The 20,000-nt window shown below is 41.6% G+C and overlaps 1 protein-coding gene across 4 annotated transcripts in view; it reads right to left on the reverse strand.

Moving 5' to 3' along the window:
• Positions 1 to 20,000, reverse strand: part of npas2 (neuronal PAS domain protein 2) — a 37,750-nt gene that overhangs the window by 10,492 nt on the left and 7,258 nt on the right. For 2 of the 4 annotated variants that reach the window (XM_058383270.1, XM_058383266.1), the window contains exons 2-12: positions 7,940 to 8,299; positions 7,728 to 7,784; positions 7,020 to 7,174; positions 6,325 to 6,416; positions 4,971 to 5,060; positions 2,549 to 2,672; positions 2,017 to 2,130; positions 1,527 to 1,645; positions 1,297 to 1,379; positions 1,061 to 1,167; positions 514 to 661 (exon numbers count right to left, since the gene is read on the reverse strand). In XM_058383270.1, the coding sequence (XP_058239253.1) occupies positions 514 to 661; positions 1,061 to 1,167; positions 1,297 to 1,379; positions 1,527 to 1,645; positions 2,017 to 2,130; positions 2,549 to 2,672; positions 4,971 to 5,060; positions 6,325 to 6,416; positions 7,020 to 7,174; positions 7,728 to 7,784; positions 7,940 to 7,995 (1,145 nt within the window). In that variant the 5' untranslated portion in view covers positions 7,996 to 8,299. Of the gene's footprint in view, positions 1 to 513; positions 662 to 1,060; positions 1,168 to 1,296; positions 1,380 to 1,526; positions 1,646 to 2,016; positions 2,131 to 2,548; positions 2,673 to 4,970; positions 5,061 to 6,324; positions 6,417 to 7,019; positions 7,175 to 7,727; positions 7,785 to 7,939; positions 8,300 to 13,802; positions 13,884 to 16,236; positions 16,393 to 20,000 lie in introns of those variants that run through there. The other 2 variants (XM_058383268.1, XM_058383269.1) reach the window with 2 other exon arrangements.

Raw genomic sequence — 20,000 nt, forward strand, 5'->3', positions numbered from 1 at the left:
ATACAGTGTCCACTAGATGGAGACAGAGACGTAATGAACTTACAGTATGAGTAATATTTATCAATCATTTTTGACTGGGGACATTTGGCTCTTCAACACAGGTAATGAAAAGAGAGAAAGAGAGAGAGAAAGACTGACAGACAGACAAACAGACAGAGAGAAAGAGACTGGTCCCTACAGGTGATGAAAAAAAACCCAACTCAGAGAGATGAAAGGTTTCCTTTTGGTCACTGAGATTACAGTAGAAAGTGACCTCAGTGGCAACAACTTCAGTAAATGGGGATGTGGTAGTTTAGTAGTTAAAGTGTTGAGCTACTGATCAGGAAGTTGTGTGTTTGAAAATCAGTTCAAGTTACTCTGTGTACAGTAGCCAAACAGTCAAGACTCTCTGATTTGTCCGGTCACTGAGCTTAAGAAGTGACACAATTTTACACTTTAATGGTTTGTGATGCACACATGCAGTGCAGTGTAGATACAGCTGTCTGTGTGTGTGTGTGTGTGTGTTTGTGTTACCTGACCACAGTGTGTGTACAGACAATGAACTCCGGTTTGGAGTTCCACTGGTGGTAGGTGATGTAGTAGTGCGTCTGCAGCCAGATCCACTGCTGGCCTTTAGTCAGGAAGCGATAATAACACGACTTCCCCTTCCCACACTGCATCACTGTCAAACACACACACACACAGTGACTTATTTAGCTTTATTGCCTGTTCATTTACTTATTAAGGATGCTTGTATTAAGGATGATGTAACTAGCAGTGTGTCTAGTTCTTGGTGTGGTCCACCTAAAGGTGCTAAAGGACAGGTCACTGAATACGTTCCTTTATTTCATTAACACCTTGCTCTTAAACACTAATAGTCAATAAGACTTAACTAGATGCTTCACTGTCTAGACTGTAGCTAGTTAAAATATGTGATGCTAGCTAGCATGTTTAGACAGCAGATTGAAGATGGACAAAGGATAAAAGGGAAGAGGGAGAACAGAAAGGGGAGAGTGGGAGAGATCAGAGACACAAAGAGAGAGAGAGAGAGAGACAGAAAGAGAGACAGAGAGAGACTCACGCTGTTTGTGGCACTGTGCAATGAGCTCCAAATCATCCACGTGATAATAATCATATCCTGACGTCCCCAACACCTCAAACGGCAGGTAGCCGATGATGGGAGAGGCTCTACACACACACACACACACACACACACACACAATGTAAGCCGTTCTTTACTGACACTGGTTACACAGCAAATCTAGAAGTGATTCAAATGAGGAGTCGTTTGAATGAATCAAGAGTCATTTGACTCACCTGTGGTCTAAAAAGAGGAATTTCCACTCGAGGCTGTGTCTTGATGTGAATTCATCGCACAGATCTTCTACACTACATAGGTCCTGTCCCAAACACACACACACACACACACACACACACACACACACACATTTCTAATGGTTTATTACACCTGAGACAACATTTAGATGCAAACATGTATGGGAAATTTGTTAAATACTGTGTGTGTGTGTGTGTGTGTGTGTGTGTACCTTTAGGAACTGTGGTGTTACCAGTCTGACTGTAGCCACTAAACACATCTGCTCCTCCACTGGGGTCTGCAGTGGACGGGGGAACATCAGCTCGTAGCCATTACATGATGATGCAGGCACTGCAACACACACACACACACTAAGTTCTGCTTGTTTTCGAATAATTACTTTGTTATCTTGTCCATCTGACTGTGAAATTAAATGCAAATTCTATACATCAAAAAAATTAGTGACACAGTTATTGCTTTCTTCTTAAACACACACACACACACATACACACACACAATTGTACAATATTACATATATATCTATTTTACCCAGAGAAAGAGAAAGAGAGAGAGAGATGACAAGAGAGAGAGAGAGAGAGAGAGAGAGACAGAGACAGAGACGGAGAGAGAGAGAGAGAGAGAGAGAGTGAGAGAAAGTGAGAGAGAGAGAGAGAGAGACAGAGAGAAAGTGAAAGAGAGAGAGAGAGGGGAAGAATACACACCACTGTTCTGGTACTTGAAGTCTCCAGCGAATTTGACATACTCATACATGGGCACCTCTTTCGGGTCAATGTTTCCTCGGACTAAGTGGCAACAGAACTCAACGTGAGTCTCGTCTGAGAGAGAGAGAGAGAGAGAGAGAATGTGTGTGAATAAATGCATACCACCGTTAAAATATGAATTTGTAATATAATAATGAAATAACATTCACCTGTGTGTGTGTGTGTCTGTGTGTGTGTGTGTGTGTGTGTAGCAGCAGAAGGACTTTGATGAGTAATTCATACAGAAATCCTTCATAACAATAAAACAGACATCAAACAGTCCAAAGGTCAGGGAAAAAAATCCTGGCGGCATTGCCATGGCAACAGAGGCGGGAAACCTTCAGCAGACCACGGAGCAGAACTTTTTATAGAACAGCAGGTTAACGTTACAATGAACTTCAAGCTTGAGATGAAGTTTTATCCTTTACAGGGAAGATTCTGACCAAGTTATGAGACTGTGTGTGTGTAAGTGTGTGTGTGTGTGTACACTCACTGCCCTCCAGGTAGTCTGTGCTGATGGCGTCGCTCATGAGCAGATGCGCTGAGAGCAGTTTGTAGACCTCAGCATGTTCACGCTCAGGCAGGAAGTTCAGGATGTTCTGGTCCACCATGTCAGACTGAAACACACCGACATCGTCGCTAACTCTACCAAGTTTCACTAAGGAACACACTCACAGGTGAAATCGACTCCTGATAGGGAGATCGAATCAAACATCTGTTTCAGTTAAAACTGTCTTTATTTCACTTTTGGCACAGATTTCTGATCAAACATTCCAACTAATAAATACACTATATTGCCAAAAGTTTTGGGACACCCCTCCAAACCATTGAATTCAGGTGTTGTTTTTCAGGGGTTGGGCTCGGCCCCTTAGTTCCAGTGAAAGGAACTCTTAATGCTTCAGCTTCATACCAAGACATTTTGGAGAATTTTATGCTCCCAACTTTGTGGGAACAGTTTGGGGATGACCCCTTCCTGTTCCAACATGACTGCACACCAGTGACCAAAGCAAGGTCCATAAAGACATGGATGAGTGAGTTTGGTGTGGAGGAACTTGACTGGCCTGCACAGAGTCCTGACCTCAACCCCATAGAACACCTTTAGGATGAATTAGAGCGGAGACTGCGAGCCAGACCTTCTCGTCCAACATCAGTGCCTGACCTCACAAATGTGCTTCTAGAGGAATGGTCAAACATTCCCATAAACACACTCCTATACCGTGGGGAAAGCCTTCCCAGAAGAGTTGAAGCTGTTATAGCTGCAAAGGGCGGGACAACTCCATATTACATTCATGTGCATGGAAAGACAGACGTGCCAAAACTTTGGCCTGGCTAACAGTCTCCACTCTATTTCATCCCATCTTTGTGCAGGCCAGTCAAGTTCCTCCACACCAAACTCACTCATCCATGGCTTTATGGACCTTGCTTTGTGCACTGGTGTGCAGTCATGTTGGAACAGGAAGGGGTCATCCCCGAACTGTTCCCACAAAGCTGGGAGCATGAAATTGTCCAAAATGTCTTGGTATGCTGAATTATTAAGAGTTCCTTTCACTGGAACTAAGGGACTAAGCCTAAAGTCCGAATTCACTGAGGGGTGTCCCAAAACTTTTGTCAATATAGTGTAAGTAGAGTTTCACAGCTTGAAGTGGATTAAAGAACAAATTTCTTGAGGAAACATTACAAGCCTTTCCAGGGCAGTTAATTCTACCCAACTCCCTCAGAAAATATGGTGTGTGTGGGTTGTGCCACCTAAATATAGCCGAGCCAAGATATGGGTCTCTTAGTCATCACTCATCCTGGAACATGAGTCATTAAGCACAATCTGCAGAATTATTATCCTCCTCTTTCTCGGTCCGATTTATTAACAAAAGCCCTCGTCTGATGATAAATGGTACCTCCTCATGATCCTTTATCTTTAATGGGTCAAAATGAGGTCTGAAAATAATGACCCCCTTCATCCCAGAATCAGGCTTCTGCCGAATAATATTATAATTATGTTTTGCGCTGGTCATCAAAATATGTTATATTGTGGTCTGTCTGGAGGTCAGTAGATCTGTCTTCGAATTCATATATAAAATAACTGTTTTTTTTTCCATTTCTGAGGCTTCAAAAGCGGTTGGATACGCTCAGAGGTAATATTTACACAAATATTCTGTGAAGTTAGCATATATTAGACAGCTAGTAACTATTAGAAGGAAAGATTTTAACAAATAAGAACTTAAAGAAAATCCTGTCAGGTTAGTTCATAGCAGCTAGTCAGCTAACCATGTAGTAAACATGGCTAAATCCTGTCAGAAATCATGTCAGGTTAGCTCATAGAAGCTAAATAGTTAATGGTACAGTAAACATTAACAATCCTTTCAGAAATCCTGACAGGTTCATAGAAGCTAGTCATCTAACCATGTAGTAAAAGTGACTAAATGCTATCAACAATCCTGTCAGGTTCACTCGTAGCAGCTAGTTAGCTAACCATGTGGTAAATGTGATTAAATGCTATCAGAAATCATGTCAAGTTAGCTCATAGCAGCTAGTTAGCTAACTGTGCAGTAAACAATAACAATACTGTCAGAAATCCTGTCAGGTTCATAGAAGCTAACCATGTAGTAAACGATCCTGTTAGTTCAACTCGTAGAAGCTAAATAACTAACTGTGCAGGAAGCATTACTAAATCCTATCAGAAATCTTGTCAAGTTAGTAAGTATTAGTGAGCTACTAGTGAGTTACCAGTGATTATTTTGAACAGTCATCATAAAATATATACATCTGCTTAGAGAGACCCTTTAAATAACTCTCATTCTGAATATGATCTTATATATTTTTTTGATCAAATCACACAGACCGTACCTAGCATCCTAAGTCGTGATAAAAACTTGGCTAATTTCTGTTGTGCTGACGCTAAACACCTCCACTTTACTTACTGGTAAATGCCCAATGAGAGAGGAGACGCTGTCAGAAACATAGATGATGTTGCCGTCCAGCCTCAGTGCAATCAGGAAACCATCCAATGCCTGTTGCAGAAAAAAATGTTAGCATTTTTTAAATATGTCGTTGTGTTCAGATTGCTATGAAAAGCTATCAAGGAAACACAGGTGCTATATAATGTCACACAAATTAGCCATTTGTAAACCTTTATAAACCATGTGTAAAAAACAATAGCAGCACTATATTAGCCTTGAGTATTAGCATAAGAAAAGGAGCTGTCCTGTGTTTGTAGGTCAGTTATGATCTTTATGTTTTTGACCAAAAAGCAAATCCTATAATTTTCAGAAAGCCACCTCTGGAACTTTAAGCTAACTGCTCAGTTCTTGGACAGCTTTGTATGAGATGTCTGCCAAATGATTAAATGTAAATCCAGTGTGGAATGAATCTGATTAGCATTTACAATGAATATGGAACGAAAGGCCCTGGCTAAAGTGACCGGTCTTACAGATTATTCCTCTTCTATTCAAACCTTTATACTAATTTCTTACTTTTTTCTGAAAGGCAAATCTATCAGCCCTCTTTTCTGGCTTTCTATTATTAAATTTAATGTTTAAAAGCTTACACACTATCTGCATTGTCCCCAACACTGACTCACAGACCAGCACTACACTGTATTGCCAAAAGTTTTGGGACGTCTGCCTTTACATGAAAATGTTTGTAATATGGAGTTGGTCCACCCTTTGCAGCTATAACAGTTTCAACTCTTCTGGGAAGGCTTTCCACAAGGTTTAGGAGTGTGTTTATGGGAATTTTTCTCTAGAAGCGCATTTGTGAGGTCAGGCACTGATGCTGGACGAGAGGGTCAGTCTCCGCTCTAATTCATCCCAAAGGTGTTCTATGGGGTTGAGGTCAGGACTCTGTGCAGGCCAGTCAAGTTCCACAGGAAGGGATCTCCAAACTGTTCCCACAAAGTTGGGAGCATGAAACTGTCTAAAATGTCTTGGTATGCTGAAGCATTAAGAGTTCCTTACACTGGAACTAAGGGGCCAAGCCCAACCCCTGAAAAACAACACCTCACTCAATGATTTGGAGGGGTGTCCCAAAACTTTTGGCAATACAATGTATGTCCCAACAAAGAATCCACTTCCTACTCTGTGATACAATCTCTGTCTTCCAGCACAAGTGATAAGTTCCTGTATTACAGGAAGTTCAGAAATGATTGTTGACCGTAATGGATATGGTTGGTCTACCACCAAAATTCCCAACACTGTTCACTGGGATGTGACTTTTAAAGTACTAAACTCGAAAACCTCAGTATTCTGATTAAACATGATGATAGCATGCTTCTACCTCCAGCATTAACTGGGTAAATTCCTCGTTGCTGAGAAAGGAAGGCTTCCAATCCTGCTGAATCTCACAGGTCTCCGTCTGCGCTGTGATCTCTGGAAAACATCAAAAGGCCATGTAACAAGGCGACTTTCGCCTGGAATTTTTGGAATTCTGGAAGCTCATGGGAAAGGGATTTGTTTAGAGCTGGAGCACCCAGCAAGACAGAGCCTATGGTACTGATTAAAAGACACACTGACACGGAAAGTCAAGGACTCGTTTCTTTTATTAATAACACTGAAAACCTTTGGACCTTTCGAGGTGCCAGAGTTGTATAGATAAGTAGCTTGCTAGTACTTAAAAGGTTCTACTGTTTGGTAGATTCACTTAGGGTCTCATCGTAGCCCCTGTGACCAGACGATCCCAAGTTCAAGTCGCAAGACAGATTCGAGATGACTGGAGTGAGTCAATACATGGAGAGTGAACCAGGACAACTGCTTGTCCTACCATGAACATACCCTCAAGCACCATCCATACCTTCTAAACCCTCCAGGGGTTGCACAAGAGGCTGACCTTGTTTCTGTACCCTCTACCTTTTTTCCGTTTGAAAAGGGTATATATTATGGTATGTGAAACAAATCTCTTGTCCAGGATTTAAAAAACCTTCTTGCAAACTGGTAGAAAATGACCATAAGGACCAAACTCAAATGAGCCCCTACCCCTTTGCTTTTGCAAGAAGTTGATGGTCCTCTGCAGGATGGTAGACTTGTCCATTTTGCGTGGGTGGCCTTGGCCCTGCAGCATGGTGCACAGCTCCTTAATGAGCACATTGAACTGGTCTCGCCTTTTCTTTTCCGATTTATTCCGGGATGCCCTGGACACAAAAACACGGCAAAGTGTCTATGATTTTCAGCAGCTGTCTTGAAATACTTCAAAGGGGCCATCAAAATGGCACCATCTCAAATGGAGACTGAAATGGAAGAGAGACAATCTCAATGGAAGATACTGTAAGCCACAATGACCCCAAAGTCCCCAGGGACCATGTGAGATGTCAGGCTTTGAGGAGACAAGGGAAGGGGGGACGAGTATGTGTGTTAGTAATGAACAGAGCAGTTATTATTACTGAGAAATTGTGTGTCTTGACCCATTTTTTCCCAGATGTAGGTCTACGTCACACCTTTGTAACACACTCTTCATCCCTTTCTGACTTTTTCGGTCTCTCTAAAAAGCCCCAGGCTTTTTTTCGCACTCATTTATAGTGCTGTTCTTTTGTATCGAAAGAAAGACCAAGAAAGAAAGAACAAAAAAATGTGAGATCTTTGACACAGTGAGATTTAGCACAAAGAGAACAAAGCCCAAGGGTGATTGCAGCTCATTAGTGCCCACCAGACAGAACAGTTTATGTTAGCATAAATGATTAGTGTTACCTTTTAGCCCTGTCTTTCTCATCTTCGTCCATAAAATCATCCACGCAGCTGCTAGTTCTGGAAGAAGCAAAGCCCATAATGTATTACTGTGTCATTATTTTGTATAGTTCTGTATGTTCTAAAGAGATCAACATTAGCAAAATTCATTTGCATAACAGTTATTTTATTATATCTGCTTTATCATTGTTTTATGTATTATCATAGCTACTTACTCCCATTCCCTCCTGCTAGACGGACAAAGGACACCAAAGTCAGAAAGCTTGTCCATGCTCGCTCCCTCACCTATCCAGGCCGTCTATGGAGGCTGTAGTTTCCCATTTGCGATTCCAGTAAAAGCAAGACTTGAGCACTTCACACACTAGCACTCTTGGAGCTAGCAGGTTCCGTCCTTCACCAAACAAGTGATGGCTAGCTTCAGTTTTTCTCGTCCTCACCAGCTGGCTGAGGTTTCCAAGCTAACGGTTAGCTGATCATCTGGAAGTGGTTAGCTTATGTACATGAGATTGGTGTGCTAACATCTCTGGTGGTCACCTTTGTATTTCCATTGAGGCCAGTTGCAGATACAGCAGGACCTGAGAGGAAAAGAGATCATAACCTTTCTATTAGCCATAAAAGACTTTCTGGGTAAATCCATGTAGATGTTCCTGTATAGTTAAACACTCGTCAACCTTTTCTTAACCATCACACCAGACAAATCTAATCTAACACTATTCACGAGACCAAACGTACAAAAACACTCGGTTTATTAGCTGCAGCAAATGCAGGTTGGCTCCAAGGCCACAGGAAAATGGCAGCTAATCGAAGTGGAATTGGGTCAACGGGACTGAAAAGAACCCATCAAGACACACTGCTGTGGAGGAGAGTGGCCACTTCAGGCTTTCTCTCGCTCTTTTCTCTCCTTCAGCAGCCGAACAAATGCGACAGCTACGTCACAGCCGATCACGTCTGAAAATGAAAAGAGCATAGCATGTGTGTGTGTGTGTGTGTTTGAAATAAATATGCTCTGTAACCAGCCAGAACACAATAAGACACCTTTTACATTGAGATTTTTGAAATTTTAAATCAATGCAAATTCGAAAAATTTTTTCCAATGGTGTAAACAGGGTTGCTAGGCAACTGGAAAAAAATGGACACAGAGAATAAGCTAGTTTTGAAGCGACAGCGGCGGTGGCAGCAGGGACGAGTACAGAGCTCTTGGATTTGACTCTCTGCCCACTACAGTTTGACATACTTTCGAAAACGCAAGGTGTGGGCGAGTTAATCTGGTGTGTTACATTAGAAGGAGACTCACACTAGATAGCGATAGTAAGGCTTTAACCAATTCAGAGAAATTTGGTCACAGAGACTTGGAACTGAATCCCTTTTTTGGCTTGCATGGTAAATCTGGAGCTAACGATTTAATTGGCCTGCTTTTTAGAAGAAGAAAATGAAGAAGGCGAAGCCTTCACAGACGAGGTGGTGGCGGCGTAATTGTGACGCAAATACCAACATTTCTGTCAGATCTGTTCAAATAATACTTTAACCTGAACTTTAAATGACACTGTAAATAATCTTAAATCATCTCCATGAAGTTTCTATATTGAGAAACCTGAAGGGTGTTTATCTTGGAAACCTGGTGAACCCATGACCCCACACTCTCAACCCCCTTGGTGTCCACGTGTTTTTGTTTTTTTTTGAGTAGCGTTTATTCTCCCAGAGATAAATTCCGACTAATGACTAGTCACCTACAAAAGCAGCGTCAGATGACAAAGCAGAAAGGCAACGCATTAACAGCTCAGGAAATGTTACATCTGTGAGGCATGGAGTGACCTAGAAACCCTCCCCGCAGCAGGACCAGCCCTTTAGATAATGAAAAAGAGAGCAGAAAGGAAAAGAAGAAAAAAACCCCAACAGACTCGTATCATTTACATACATAATTGAAATTAAATATATACAAAAAATATAAGAAACATTGTAATTTACATACATAAGGTCAGTGTGTGTGTGTGTGTGTGTGGTCTGGCTGTAAGCCATACAAGCAGAGGAAGTCTTTCTGTGATGAATTTCCTCATTAAACAAACATCATGACTGATAAAAAAGGACACTGACAAGACTACAAGACAAAACACACACACACACCCTATGAGTCAGCCTTTTCCCAAAAAAAGAAGATTTAGCAGCATGCAACATTAAACAGACATTAAACACACACCCAGTAGTTAACTGCAGCTGACAGTGAATGCTGTTCAATTTTACTCTAACTGTATCACAGGGCAATAAATATGTTTATAAAACTAGATTATTCGCGGCTTCTGCAAGTGTGTATTTTTCTCTGAGGCGGAGAAATTCAAAACTAATGAGGTACAGCTACAATCTGCGCTCATTACCTTTAAAAAAACACTGTCGTCTCTGGCTCCTGATTGGCCGACGTGTCAGGTTTGTGGCTTTGTGGTGGAATGAACTCAGTGGTTTGTGGGTTGGAGACTTTAATCAGTGAGTCTCCATCTCTGTGCTATCAAGAGGTTGTTTTTCCCAGTAACTAACAGTGTGTGTGTGTTTTAAGTGTTTGTATGACACTCTGAACAGAGACCTGGTTGAGTGCCACAAAACACTTAAGTTATATAGCTGATATATTCACAGCCATATATGGATATAGGGTCCTACAGTCTTACACACACACACACACACACACACTATTCTTCAGTCACGAGAAAATTTTACAGCACCATTTCATAGTATTAGAAGAACATTAGCAGAAGTGCAAGATAAAAGGAAGTGTGTTTGACCCATATTTCAGCCACTCCCATTCACAAACTCTCTCTCTTTCTCTCTCTCTCACTTACATTTGCACACACACACACACACACACACACAGATTTTAGTCCTGTTTCCTTGTTAACTCTTAAACTCCTAACCAAAAACAAAGTACAAGAAGAACACTGTTAGAGGAAAACACAAGCCAAGGCTTCGGTCCAATTGTAATAAACTCAGGTCCTAATAACTACCATAACTACCATATTGGAAAATACAGAGCTCTGTCTGTATTTTCCAATAAAGTAGGCCTCTATACTTGAAGACTATGGCCCAAAAACATAATTTAGGGCCCTTTTTAGCAGATTAGGGAAATGAATTTCCCGATCCCAATAAATGATGGGCTTTACCCAAAGTCTCATCCCATTGGAATCCATTTAAATAACATCAATGAGACCCCTTCTTCCAGAAAACGGTGGCCCAGATGTGTCTAAGAGCTCATCCAATTATCTAAGCATTGCATTATAATGCATTAATTCCCCATCTCAATAAACATTATTTGAAAAAAATTAAAAATCTAATAAATTCTCTCCCAATCCCAGTAGGTTTGGAGCCATAATTAAACATGGCTGCATCTTAAAAAGTTATTAGGTCCAACGAGGTCCTGTACCTCATTTATAAGTTAAAGCTCCTTCCAAATATCCTCCCAATAACTAGGGTTTCAATAATGCAGGCCCTGCCCTTAATATCCTACCCAATCCTACCTCATTTTTAGAGGTCCTGTGTCTTAACATCAGCGTCAGAATTTCAGAGCAAAACCGGTTCCAAGCATGGCTTTCATTTTTCCCACAGCAGCTTTTAATAAAACATGCAGTTTAGTAGGAATGATAGTCGTGTGAGCTGCTTGGCATCAAAAACAGGGCAAAAGTCTGGCAATCTCGTCGATAAAGGTTTAATTTCGCTACACTGGGGATCAGGATGTAATTGGTTTCTTGCTGGAATTCTTCAAGAGCACGAAGAGTTTTCAGTAAACATCAAGCCCATTGCTAAAGGAATGCATTCAAAATAATGTCCGTGGTGCCGGAGCTCAATAACTGCGACCAGTTGTTATAAGTTTCAGCTTTTGTAGTAGTTTAGATTTGGTTTAGTTTAATTCTGCTGTCTGAATTTAATCAAAAGCAATGAGAGGGACCAGACATGCAAAAATGGGCAAGAAGGTTCACTGTGTTCACATAGTTTGATTCCGATCTATCACAGCCATCGTATTCCTGTCATAGTTGAGGTTAGCCACTGTGCTGATCCTAGATCTGCAACTTTCAGTCAGGGAGGTTACGATACTCTGGGGAAGTTAAATGATTTAAATGATGATTTAAATGATGCTGAAAACAAAAACAATATTGAAATACAGACAAATTGCACCTGTATCAAACACAGAGTAGCCAGTGTAGTGTAGTAAAAAGAAATAATGTCATCTGCATTGTTCTTGCTGCCAACAATTGTCAAGTTGTGAATTAAAAGAAAAAGAAAGTATTCTGCACCACCCATTAGAGTAGTAATTATTGTAAATAATACCTCCACAGAAATGAAATCATATGAATGTGACTTGTTCAACAAGCCCTTCCAGCCATTCTGACTATTTAGCCTAATGCAGTTTATTAGGTCAGGCCCTCTCCTTGTTCTGGTTTTGTAGCTCAATTTCTGACATTGCTTTTGCTCCAGGCCTCTGTTCCTGCTCCTTTGGACCCAGCCTCTTATTGGCTAATCAAACCTTCTAATGACCCTACAGAACCTGCCTGCCTTATGATGACCATGTGGACCTGGCCTGCCTTATGATGACCCTGTGGACCCCGACAGGTTCCTAATAACCCTGTGGACCCAGCCTACGTTATGATGACCCTATGGACCCAGTTAGGCTCAGGATGACCCAGCCTGCTTCCTGATGGCCACGTGGACCCAGTCAGGCTCAGGATGACCCAGTGGACCCAGCCTGCTTCCTGATGGCCCCGTGGACCCAGTCAGGCTCAGGATGACCCAGGGGACCCAGCCTGCTTCCTAATGGCCATGTGGTCCCAGTCAGCCCCAGCATGTGGACTCAGCCTGCTTTATGATGACCCTGCTGGCCCGGCCTGCTTCCTTATGGCCATTTGGTCCCAGTCAGCCACAGGATGATCCTGTGTACTCAGCCTGCTTTATGATGACACTGTTAACCCAGCCTACCCTTTGGACTGAGTCAGGCTCAGGATGACCCTATGGACCTAGTCTGATTCCTGATGACACTGTGAACCCAGCCTGCCACCTGATCACTCTGCAGACCCAGACAGCTCTCTGACCACCATGTGGACCCCGTCAGACTCTGATGACCCAATGCACCCAGCCTGCCTTATGATGACCCTGTTGACCCAGTCAGGCTTAGGATGGCGATGTGGACCAAATCTGCTTCCTGATGATCCTGTGGACCCAGCTTGCTTAATTATGACCCTGTGGACTGAACCTAACTCCTGATGACCCAGTGGACCCAGCCTGCTTTATGATGATCCTATGTACCCAGTCAGGCTCAGGATGACCCTGTGTACCCAGTCTGCTTCCTGATGACCCTGTGGACCGAACCTAACTCCTAATTACCCAGTGACCCTGCCTGCTGTATGATGTCCCTGTGTACCGAACCTAGCTCCTGATGACCCATTGGCCCCACCTGCTGTATGACCCAGTCTACCCAGTCTACCTTATGATGACCCTATAGACCCAGTCAGACTCAGGATGACCCTGTGGACCCAGTTTGATTTCTGATGACCATATGGACCGATCCTACCTCCTGATGACCCTGTGGACCGATCCTACCTCCTGATGACCATGTGGAGCAAGTCAGCCTCCTGATGACCCTGTAGGACCAGGCTACCTCTTATGACCCAGTCTCTGGTCATGGCCTCTAATCTAATCAAAATTAATGATCCATGACCCCTGACACATATACACACAAAAATCCCTGTGTCATAATCTCTTTTTAAACCTGGCTGCATTCTGACCAGGTTGCAGGTACTTTCCACTAAAGTATGCTGCTGGTTGGGGGAAAATGGCTTGTATGAACAAACCTGACACCACCTTTGAATATTAGAAGCAGACGGAAACTAGCTGGAAGGATCAGAAAACTCTTTGTTTACTTATTAAACAAAGCTTAATGTCACAAGGGGTGATGCCTATTGAACACACACACACACACACACACACACAATGTTTAAGGATTAGTGGCACCATGACAGTAAGAATTAGTTTCTGACTCACAGAGAACACACACACACACACACTCACACACAAGCTCATGCTAAGCAGACAGCAGTGATCTTTTACCAAGAAACAGGAGATTACGGGACAACAAAAGCCAGACCCAGAGACCCAGAGAGATGATGAAAGGCTCTATCACCTGGAACACTGAAAGAAACAGAATGTAATAAGTAATTCATTCCATCTGCGTCTGTTGAATAATAATCTCATTCACTGAGATAACAGATACACTGTAATGCTATCGCTGTCCAAATCTCACCTTGGAATTTACATACTGACATATACACACAGACATATGCTTAGTCTCGGTGGCTGTGTTGCTTTGACTGTAAGGTTACCCACATCAGCACTTTTACGCTGTAGGGAGAAACACACTGCACGACAAACTATTGCCGATGCTCAAGGCCACCATGAGAGGGGTGTGATGGGGCTTCACACACACTGCACACACGATTAGTTATGGTAGTCCTGGGGGCAGGAACATACTGTCTACAAAGATCGCCCTAATGACAGAGCATCATTTCAGAGTCACAGACAAAACTGAGTGATCATTTTTACACGTAACCCGACTGTTAACACATCATACATAGAGTTTTTTAACTGATATGAATTTAAACAGGAAATTACATGCGAAAATAAAGATTCTCGCACAGCTAATAGCCATGATGTTGGCCAAATGTTACTGTTAACTTTGTTTCCAGGAGTCAAAATGAGACTTGTTGCTGTTAAATGAAAGAAAAATGTCAACTGTCTATGTTAAAGCAACACTCTAGCTGTTAACTGAGTCCTCAGGCTGCTTTCGCACCAGGTGTTTTTCCTCATCCGCCAGCACATGTTTTACATGTAAGCCAAAGGGAAGTGAGTGAAGGCAGGTGGACTGGAATTGCTTTTTAAAAAGCCTTTTGGTGTTTTGTTTTTTTTTCTTTCTTTTTTTATGTTACAGCTGGGCGCTTCCAAATAATTTAAAAAAAAAAAATGTTTTCGGAAAAGCTCAGATTGATGTCAAGCACTCATTCAGCACCTGACCAATCAGGCTGCAGCAAAATTCTATCAATAAACAAAAATGTAAATGTAAATGTAACATACTCACCACTGCTGACAGTACTACTACTGAAAACACACAACTACTGACAAATACAACTACCAAAGTACTGAAAAAAAAAACCCACAATTGTTACGACAGCCAAAAGCACAGAACTCAAAAGACAGAAAACCTGGCCATAGACACCCAGAGAAAATACACAACTACTGAAAAAAACACAAACTGGCAACACGGTAAGATGGATATCTATACACCTGGTGAACTATTAACTAGGCGTGTAGGTGTCAATAATAAAAAAAAAGGTCAGAATTGTACACAAAACGGAGTGGAAATACACAGGTGGAAACACACAGGTACTGAGAAACACGACTACTGACAAATACAACTACCAAAGTACTGAAAAAAACTACAAAAGCACAGAAGTTGAAAAAAACAGGAAAGTTGAAAGCAAAAAGAAACTGAAAACATAGAAAGATGGAGACCTAGACACCTGGTCACAAGTGTACATAAAAAGTATTGACAATACACAAGGGGCAACACACAGGTACTGAGAAACACAACTACTGACAAACAAAACTTCCAAAGTACTGAAAAAAAAGCTACGAGAAACTGAAACAAAAACAAACTGAAAACACAGAAAGAAGGAGACCTGGGCACCTGCACACAATGGGCAACACAAAGGTACTGAGAAACTACTGAAAACAAATACAGCCATAAACATACAAAAACGAAAAATCACATATTGCCTGAAAACTGACATAACACATCACTGACAATACAACTACTGAAAACACAGATCCTGAAAAAACAGCTACTGAAAACACAGCAACTGAAAACACAACTACTGAAAAAAAAACAGCTACTGAAAAAAATACTGAAAACACAGCTACTGAAAACACAACTACTGAAAAACCAGCAATACTAAAAACTTTGATGATATTCAAGTACTAAAAAAACACAGGACAACTCTACTCTTCACATCTACTGAATAACACAAAATAACTGAGGACACACACATTCTGTTAACACACTAGTACTACTAATGACAAACTGCATACACATACTGAAACACACATAATGATTAAAAATACCTGAATAGTAAAAACACACAAATACTGACATCTTGCATGATCTAAAACACACATCTGACCAATACACCAATTGGTAAACACACAAGGTTACCGAGATCACAAACATACTGAAAACACACAACTGATGACATCTCATTTCACTCTAAAAACACAGGAACACACAACTACTGAAAACACACAAGTATTACTACTGACAAACATCTGAAAAATATATTGAAACACAAGTACTGAACACACGGAAAAAAAACCCTACTTACAAAAATTCTGCTAAAACACACTCAATGATAGCAGAGTAAAGAACAAGAAAATCACACACACACACCCACACCCACACACACACACACACACACACAGCACTCTGCTTTACCTTTTACAGCTACAGAGGTGAATCGCATTCTCGCAGTGTAACCGGGACACTTCAGCCGACATTTTTTTGCCAACACACAGCTGATCTGAAACAGCCGCACACACACACACACACACACCCTTCTGCTGCAAATGCAGCCCTGCTCCGAGAGGAGGAGATGATCACAGAAACAGTGATCCTGCTCTCCACACAGAGCGACACTGCACCGGTCGCTACAGGGAAAGTAGGTCAGCGTGGGAAGCAATAGACAACATCAATACACACACACACACACACTCATACAGAGTTGTTCCTGCAATATCCACTTGTACTAGTACACACATATACACCATAAATACATATGTACACACTTATAAATACGGAAACAATTCATAAACACACACAAACACTGCACCATATGAAGCACTGCCTACTGCAAGCCTGCAACTCCAGAAAAATACAACAGTGAAACACATAATTACTGACAAATACACATGTACTGAAAGTACACAACTATTGACAAGCAAAATATGCAATTAGTCACAAAATACACCTAATAATTCACATACTTCTACTAAAAATGCACATCAAAAGACAGACAATTACTGAAAACCCAGCTACTGACGACACTTGACTACTGAAAACCACAACATTTACTAAAATCCACAATTACTGAATAAACAAGTACTGACAATACTAAAAGCACAACTACTGACAAAAAACATCTACTGAAAATAGCTACATAATCTAAAAAGTACTGAAAACACAACTACTGATCTCTCTCTCTCTCTCTCACTCACTCACTCACTCTCTCACACACACAGAGTTGTGTTTTCTGAGAAAAAAATCCAGCAAGCGAGTCTGTTGTCAGTAGTCAGTAGTGAGTAGTCAGGAGAGACAGCAGTCAGTAGACAGTTGTCAGTAGTCAATAGACAGTAGTCAGTAGACAGTGGTTAGTAGTGAGTAGTCAGTAGACAGTAGACAGCAGTGAGTAGTCAGTAATCAGTAGTGAGTAGACAGTAGTCAGTTGACAGTAGTGAGTAGTCAGTAGTCAGTAGTGAGTAGACAGTAGTCAGTAGACAGTAGTGAGTAGTCAGTAGACAGTAGTCAGTAGTGAGTAGTCAGTAGACAGCAGTCAGTGGACAGTAATGAGTAGACAGCAGTGAGTAGTCAGTAATCAGTAGTGAGTAGTCAGTAGTCAGTAGACAGTAGTGAGTAGTCAGTAGACAGTAGTCAGTAGTCAGTAGTGAGTAGTCAGTAGTGAGTAGTCAGTAGACAGCAGTCAGTGGACAGTAATGAGTAGACAGCAGTGAGTAGTCAGTAGACAGTAGTCGGTAGACAGCAGTGAGTAGTCAGTAATCAGTAGTGAGTAGTCAGTAGAGTGTAGTCAGTAGACAGTAGTCAGTAGACAGTAGTCAGTAACGAGTAGACAGTAGTCAGTAGACAGTAGTGAGTAATCAGTAGTCAGTACACAGTAGTTAGTAGTCAGTAGACAGTAGAGTGTAGTCAGTAGTCAGTAACGAGTAGACAGTTGTCAGGAGACAGTAATGAGTAGACAGTAGTCAGTAGACATTTCATTTCATTTCATTCATTTCAGTAGTGAGTAATCAGTAGTCAGTACACAGTAGTTAGTAGTCAGTAGACAGTAGTCAGTGGACAGAAATGAGTAGACAGTTGTCTGTAGACAGCAGTGAGTAGACAGTAGTGAGTAGTCAGTAGACAGTAGTCAGGATACAGCAGTGAGTAGTCAGTAATTAGTAGTCAGTAGTGAGTAGACAGTAGACAGCAGTAAGTAGTCAGTAGACAGTACTATCTACTGAAAACACACACACACACACAGAGTTGTGTTTCTGAGAAAAAAAATCCAGCAAGCAAGTCTGTTGTCAGTAGTCAGTAGATAGTAGTGCGTAGTCAGTAATCAGTAGTGAGAAGACAGGAGAGACAGCAGACAGTAGTCAGTGGTGAGTAGTCAGTATACAGTAATGAGTAGACAGCTGTCAGTAGTCAATAGACAGTAGTCAGTAGTCAAAAGGCAGTAGACAGCAATCAGTAGACAGTAATGAGTAGACAGTTGTCAGTAGAGAGTAGACAGCAGTGAGTAGTCAGTAGACAGCAGTGAGTAGACAATAGTCAGTAGTGAATAGTCAGTAGATAGTAGTCAGTAGACAGTAGTGAGTAGTCAATAGTCGACAGTGAGTAGACAGTAGTCAGTAGTGAGTAGTCAGTAGACAGTAGTGAGTAGTCAGTAGACAGCAGTGAGTAGACAGTAGTCAGTAGTGAGTAGTCTGTAGACAGTAGTCAGTAGAGAGTAGACAGCAGTGAGTAGTCAGTAGACAGCAGTGAGTAGTCAGTAGACAGCAGTGAGTAGTCAGTAGACAGCAGTGAGTAGTCAGTAGTCAGTAGTGAGTAGTCTGTAGACAGTAGTGAGTAGTCAATAGTCGACAGTGAGTAGTCAGTAGACAGTAGTGAGTAGTCAGTAGACAGCAGTGAGTAGACAGTAGTCAGTAGTGAGTAGTCTGTAGACAGTAGTCAGTAGAGAGTAGACAGTAGACAGCAGTAAGTAGTCAGTAGAGAGTAGTCAGTAGAGAGTAGTCAGTAGTAGCTGTGTGATTAATCGCAGGTTGTTTAAAAGTGTGCTGTAATTGTGATGTAAGAAATGATTGATTTGGAATGATTCGTCTTTTCAGTTTTAGACGGAGTGATGGTTTGGAGGGGAAGAAAAAAGAAAGCCGCATCTGTCCGGTTGCCATGGCGAACGCTGCATCACACATCGTGATCCTGGGCCATGGACACTGAGGCCACGAGCAGAGCCGAGTGTATATGTGGAGTTTATTCAGGTCAATAAACTCACTGTACCTCACATCCTGTCCTCTTTTCCACTATCCCTCCTTCCCTCCTTTTTTCCCACTTACGATTTACTTTCTTTTAGTTTATCTTGCTTATCTTTCTCTTTCCCTTGTTCATTATTTTCTTATGTTTTTCCTTTCATCCCTTACTCACTGTTCTCTCTTTCATATTTCTCATTTATTTTAACCCCCCTTTCTGTTGTCTTTCTTTCTTTCTTTCTTTCTTTCTTTCTTTCTTTCTTCTTTTCTCCCTTCCTTCCTTCCTTCCTCTGCATTATTCTTTTCCTTCCTTCCTTCCTTCCTTCCTTCCTTCCTTCCTTCCTTCCTTCTTCTGCATTATTATTTTCCTGTTTCCTTCTCCTGCTTCTGTGCCACCTTTTTCCATTTGTTTCTCTCTTTTTTTCTATTTTCCTTCCTTTATGTGATTTCTTTCTCCTCCTTTCTCTTTTCCTTCCTTCCACTTTCTCTAGCTGAAACTCTGGATCAGATTTTAATTCAGATCTGATCCAGTGAGAGATTTTATTCCGTGTTCATAGTTCATAGAACGTTGCCTTGGTTACGAGAAGAGTATCGGATCAGCTGATTCTCAGACGATCTCGTACGGAGAACGTTAACACTTCCTTCCTTCCTATTTCTCTCGCACTTTATTTCCTTTCATTCTTTCTTCCTTCTTTCCTGTTTCTGTCTCATGCAGTAGATCTCTGACACATCAGTGCTGGATGACTGTACCACACACACACACACACACACACACACACACACACATACACATACACACACTCTACACTGAATGCAGGTCAGTAGAACAGCAGGGAGAGAGAAAGAGAGAGAGAGAGAGAGAGAGAGAAGGAGAGAGATGGGAGAGAGAGAGAGAGAGAGAGAGAGAGAAAGAGAAGCTGCTGATGGAACGAGTGTTTATAGCTGCTATAACGAAAGTGA

The sequence above is a fragment of the Hemibagrus wyckioides genome, linkage group LG28, assembly GCF_019097595.1.
Source record: "Hemibagrus wyckioides isolate EC202008001 linkage group LG28, SWU_Hwy_1.0, whole genome shotgun sequence".
NCBI lineage: Eukaryota > Metazoa > Chordata > Actinopteri > Siluriformes > Bagridae > Hemibagrus > Hemibagrus wyckioides.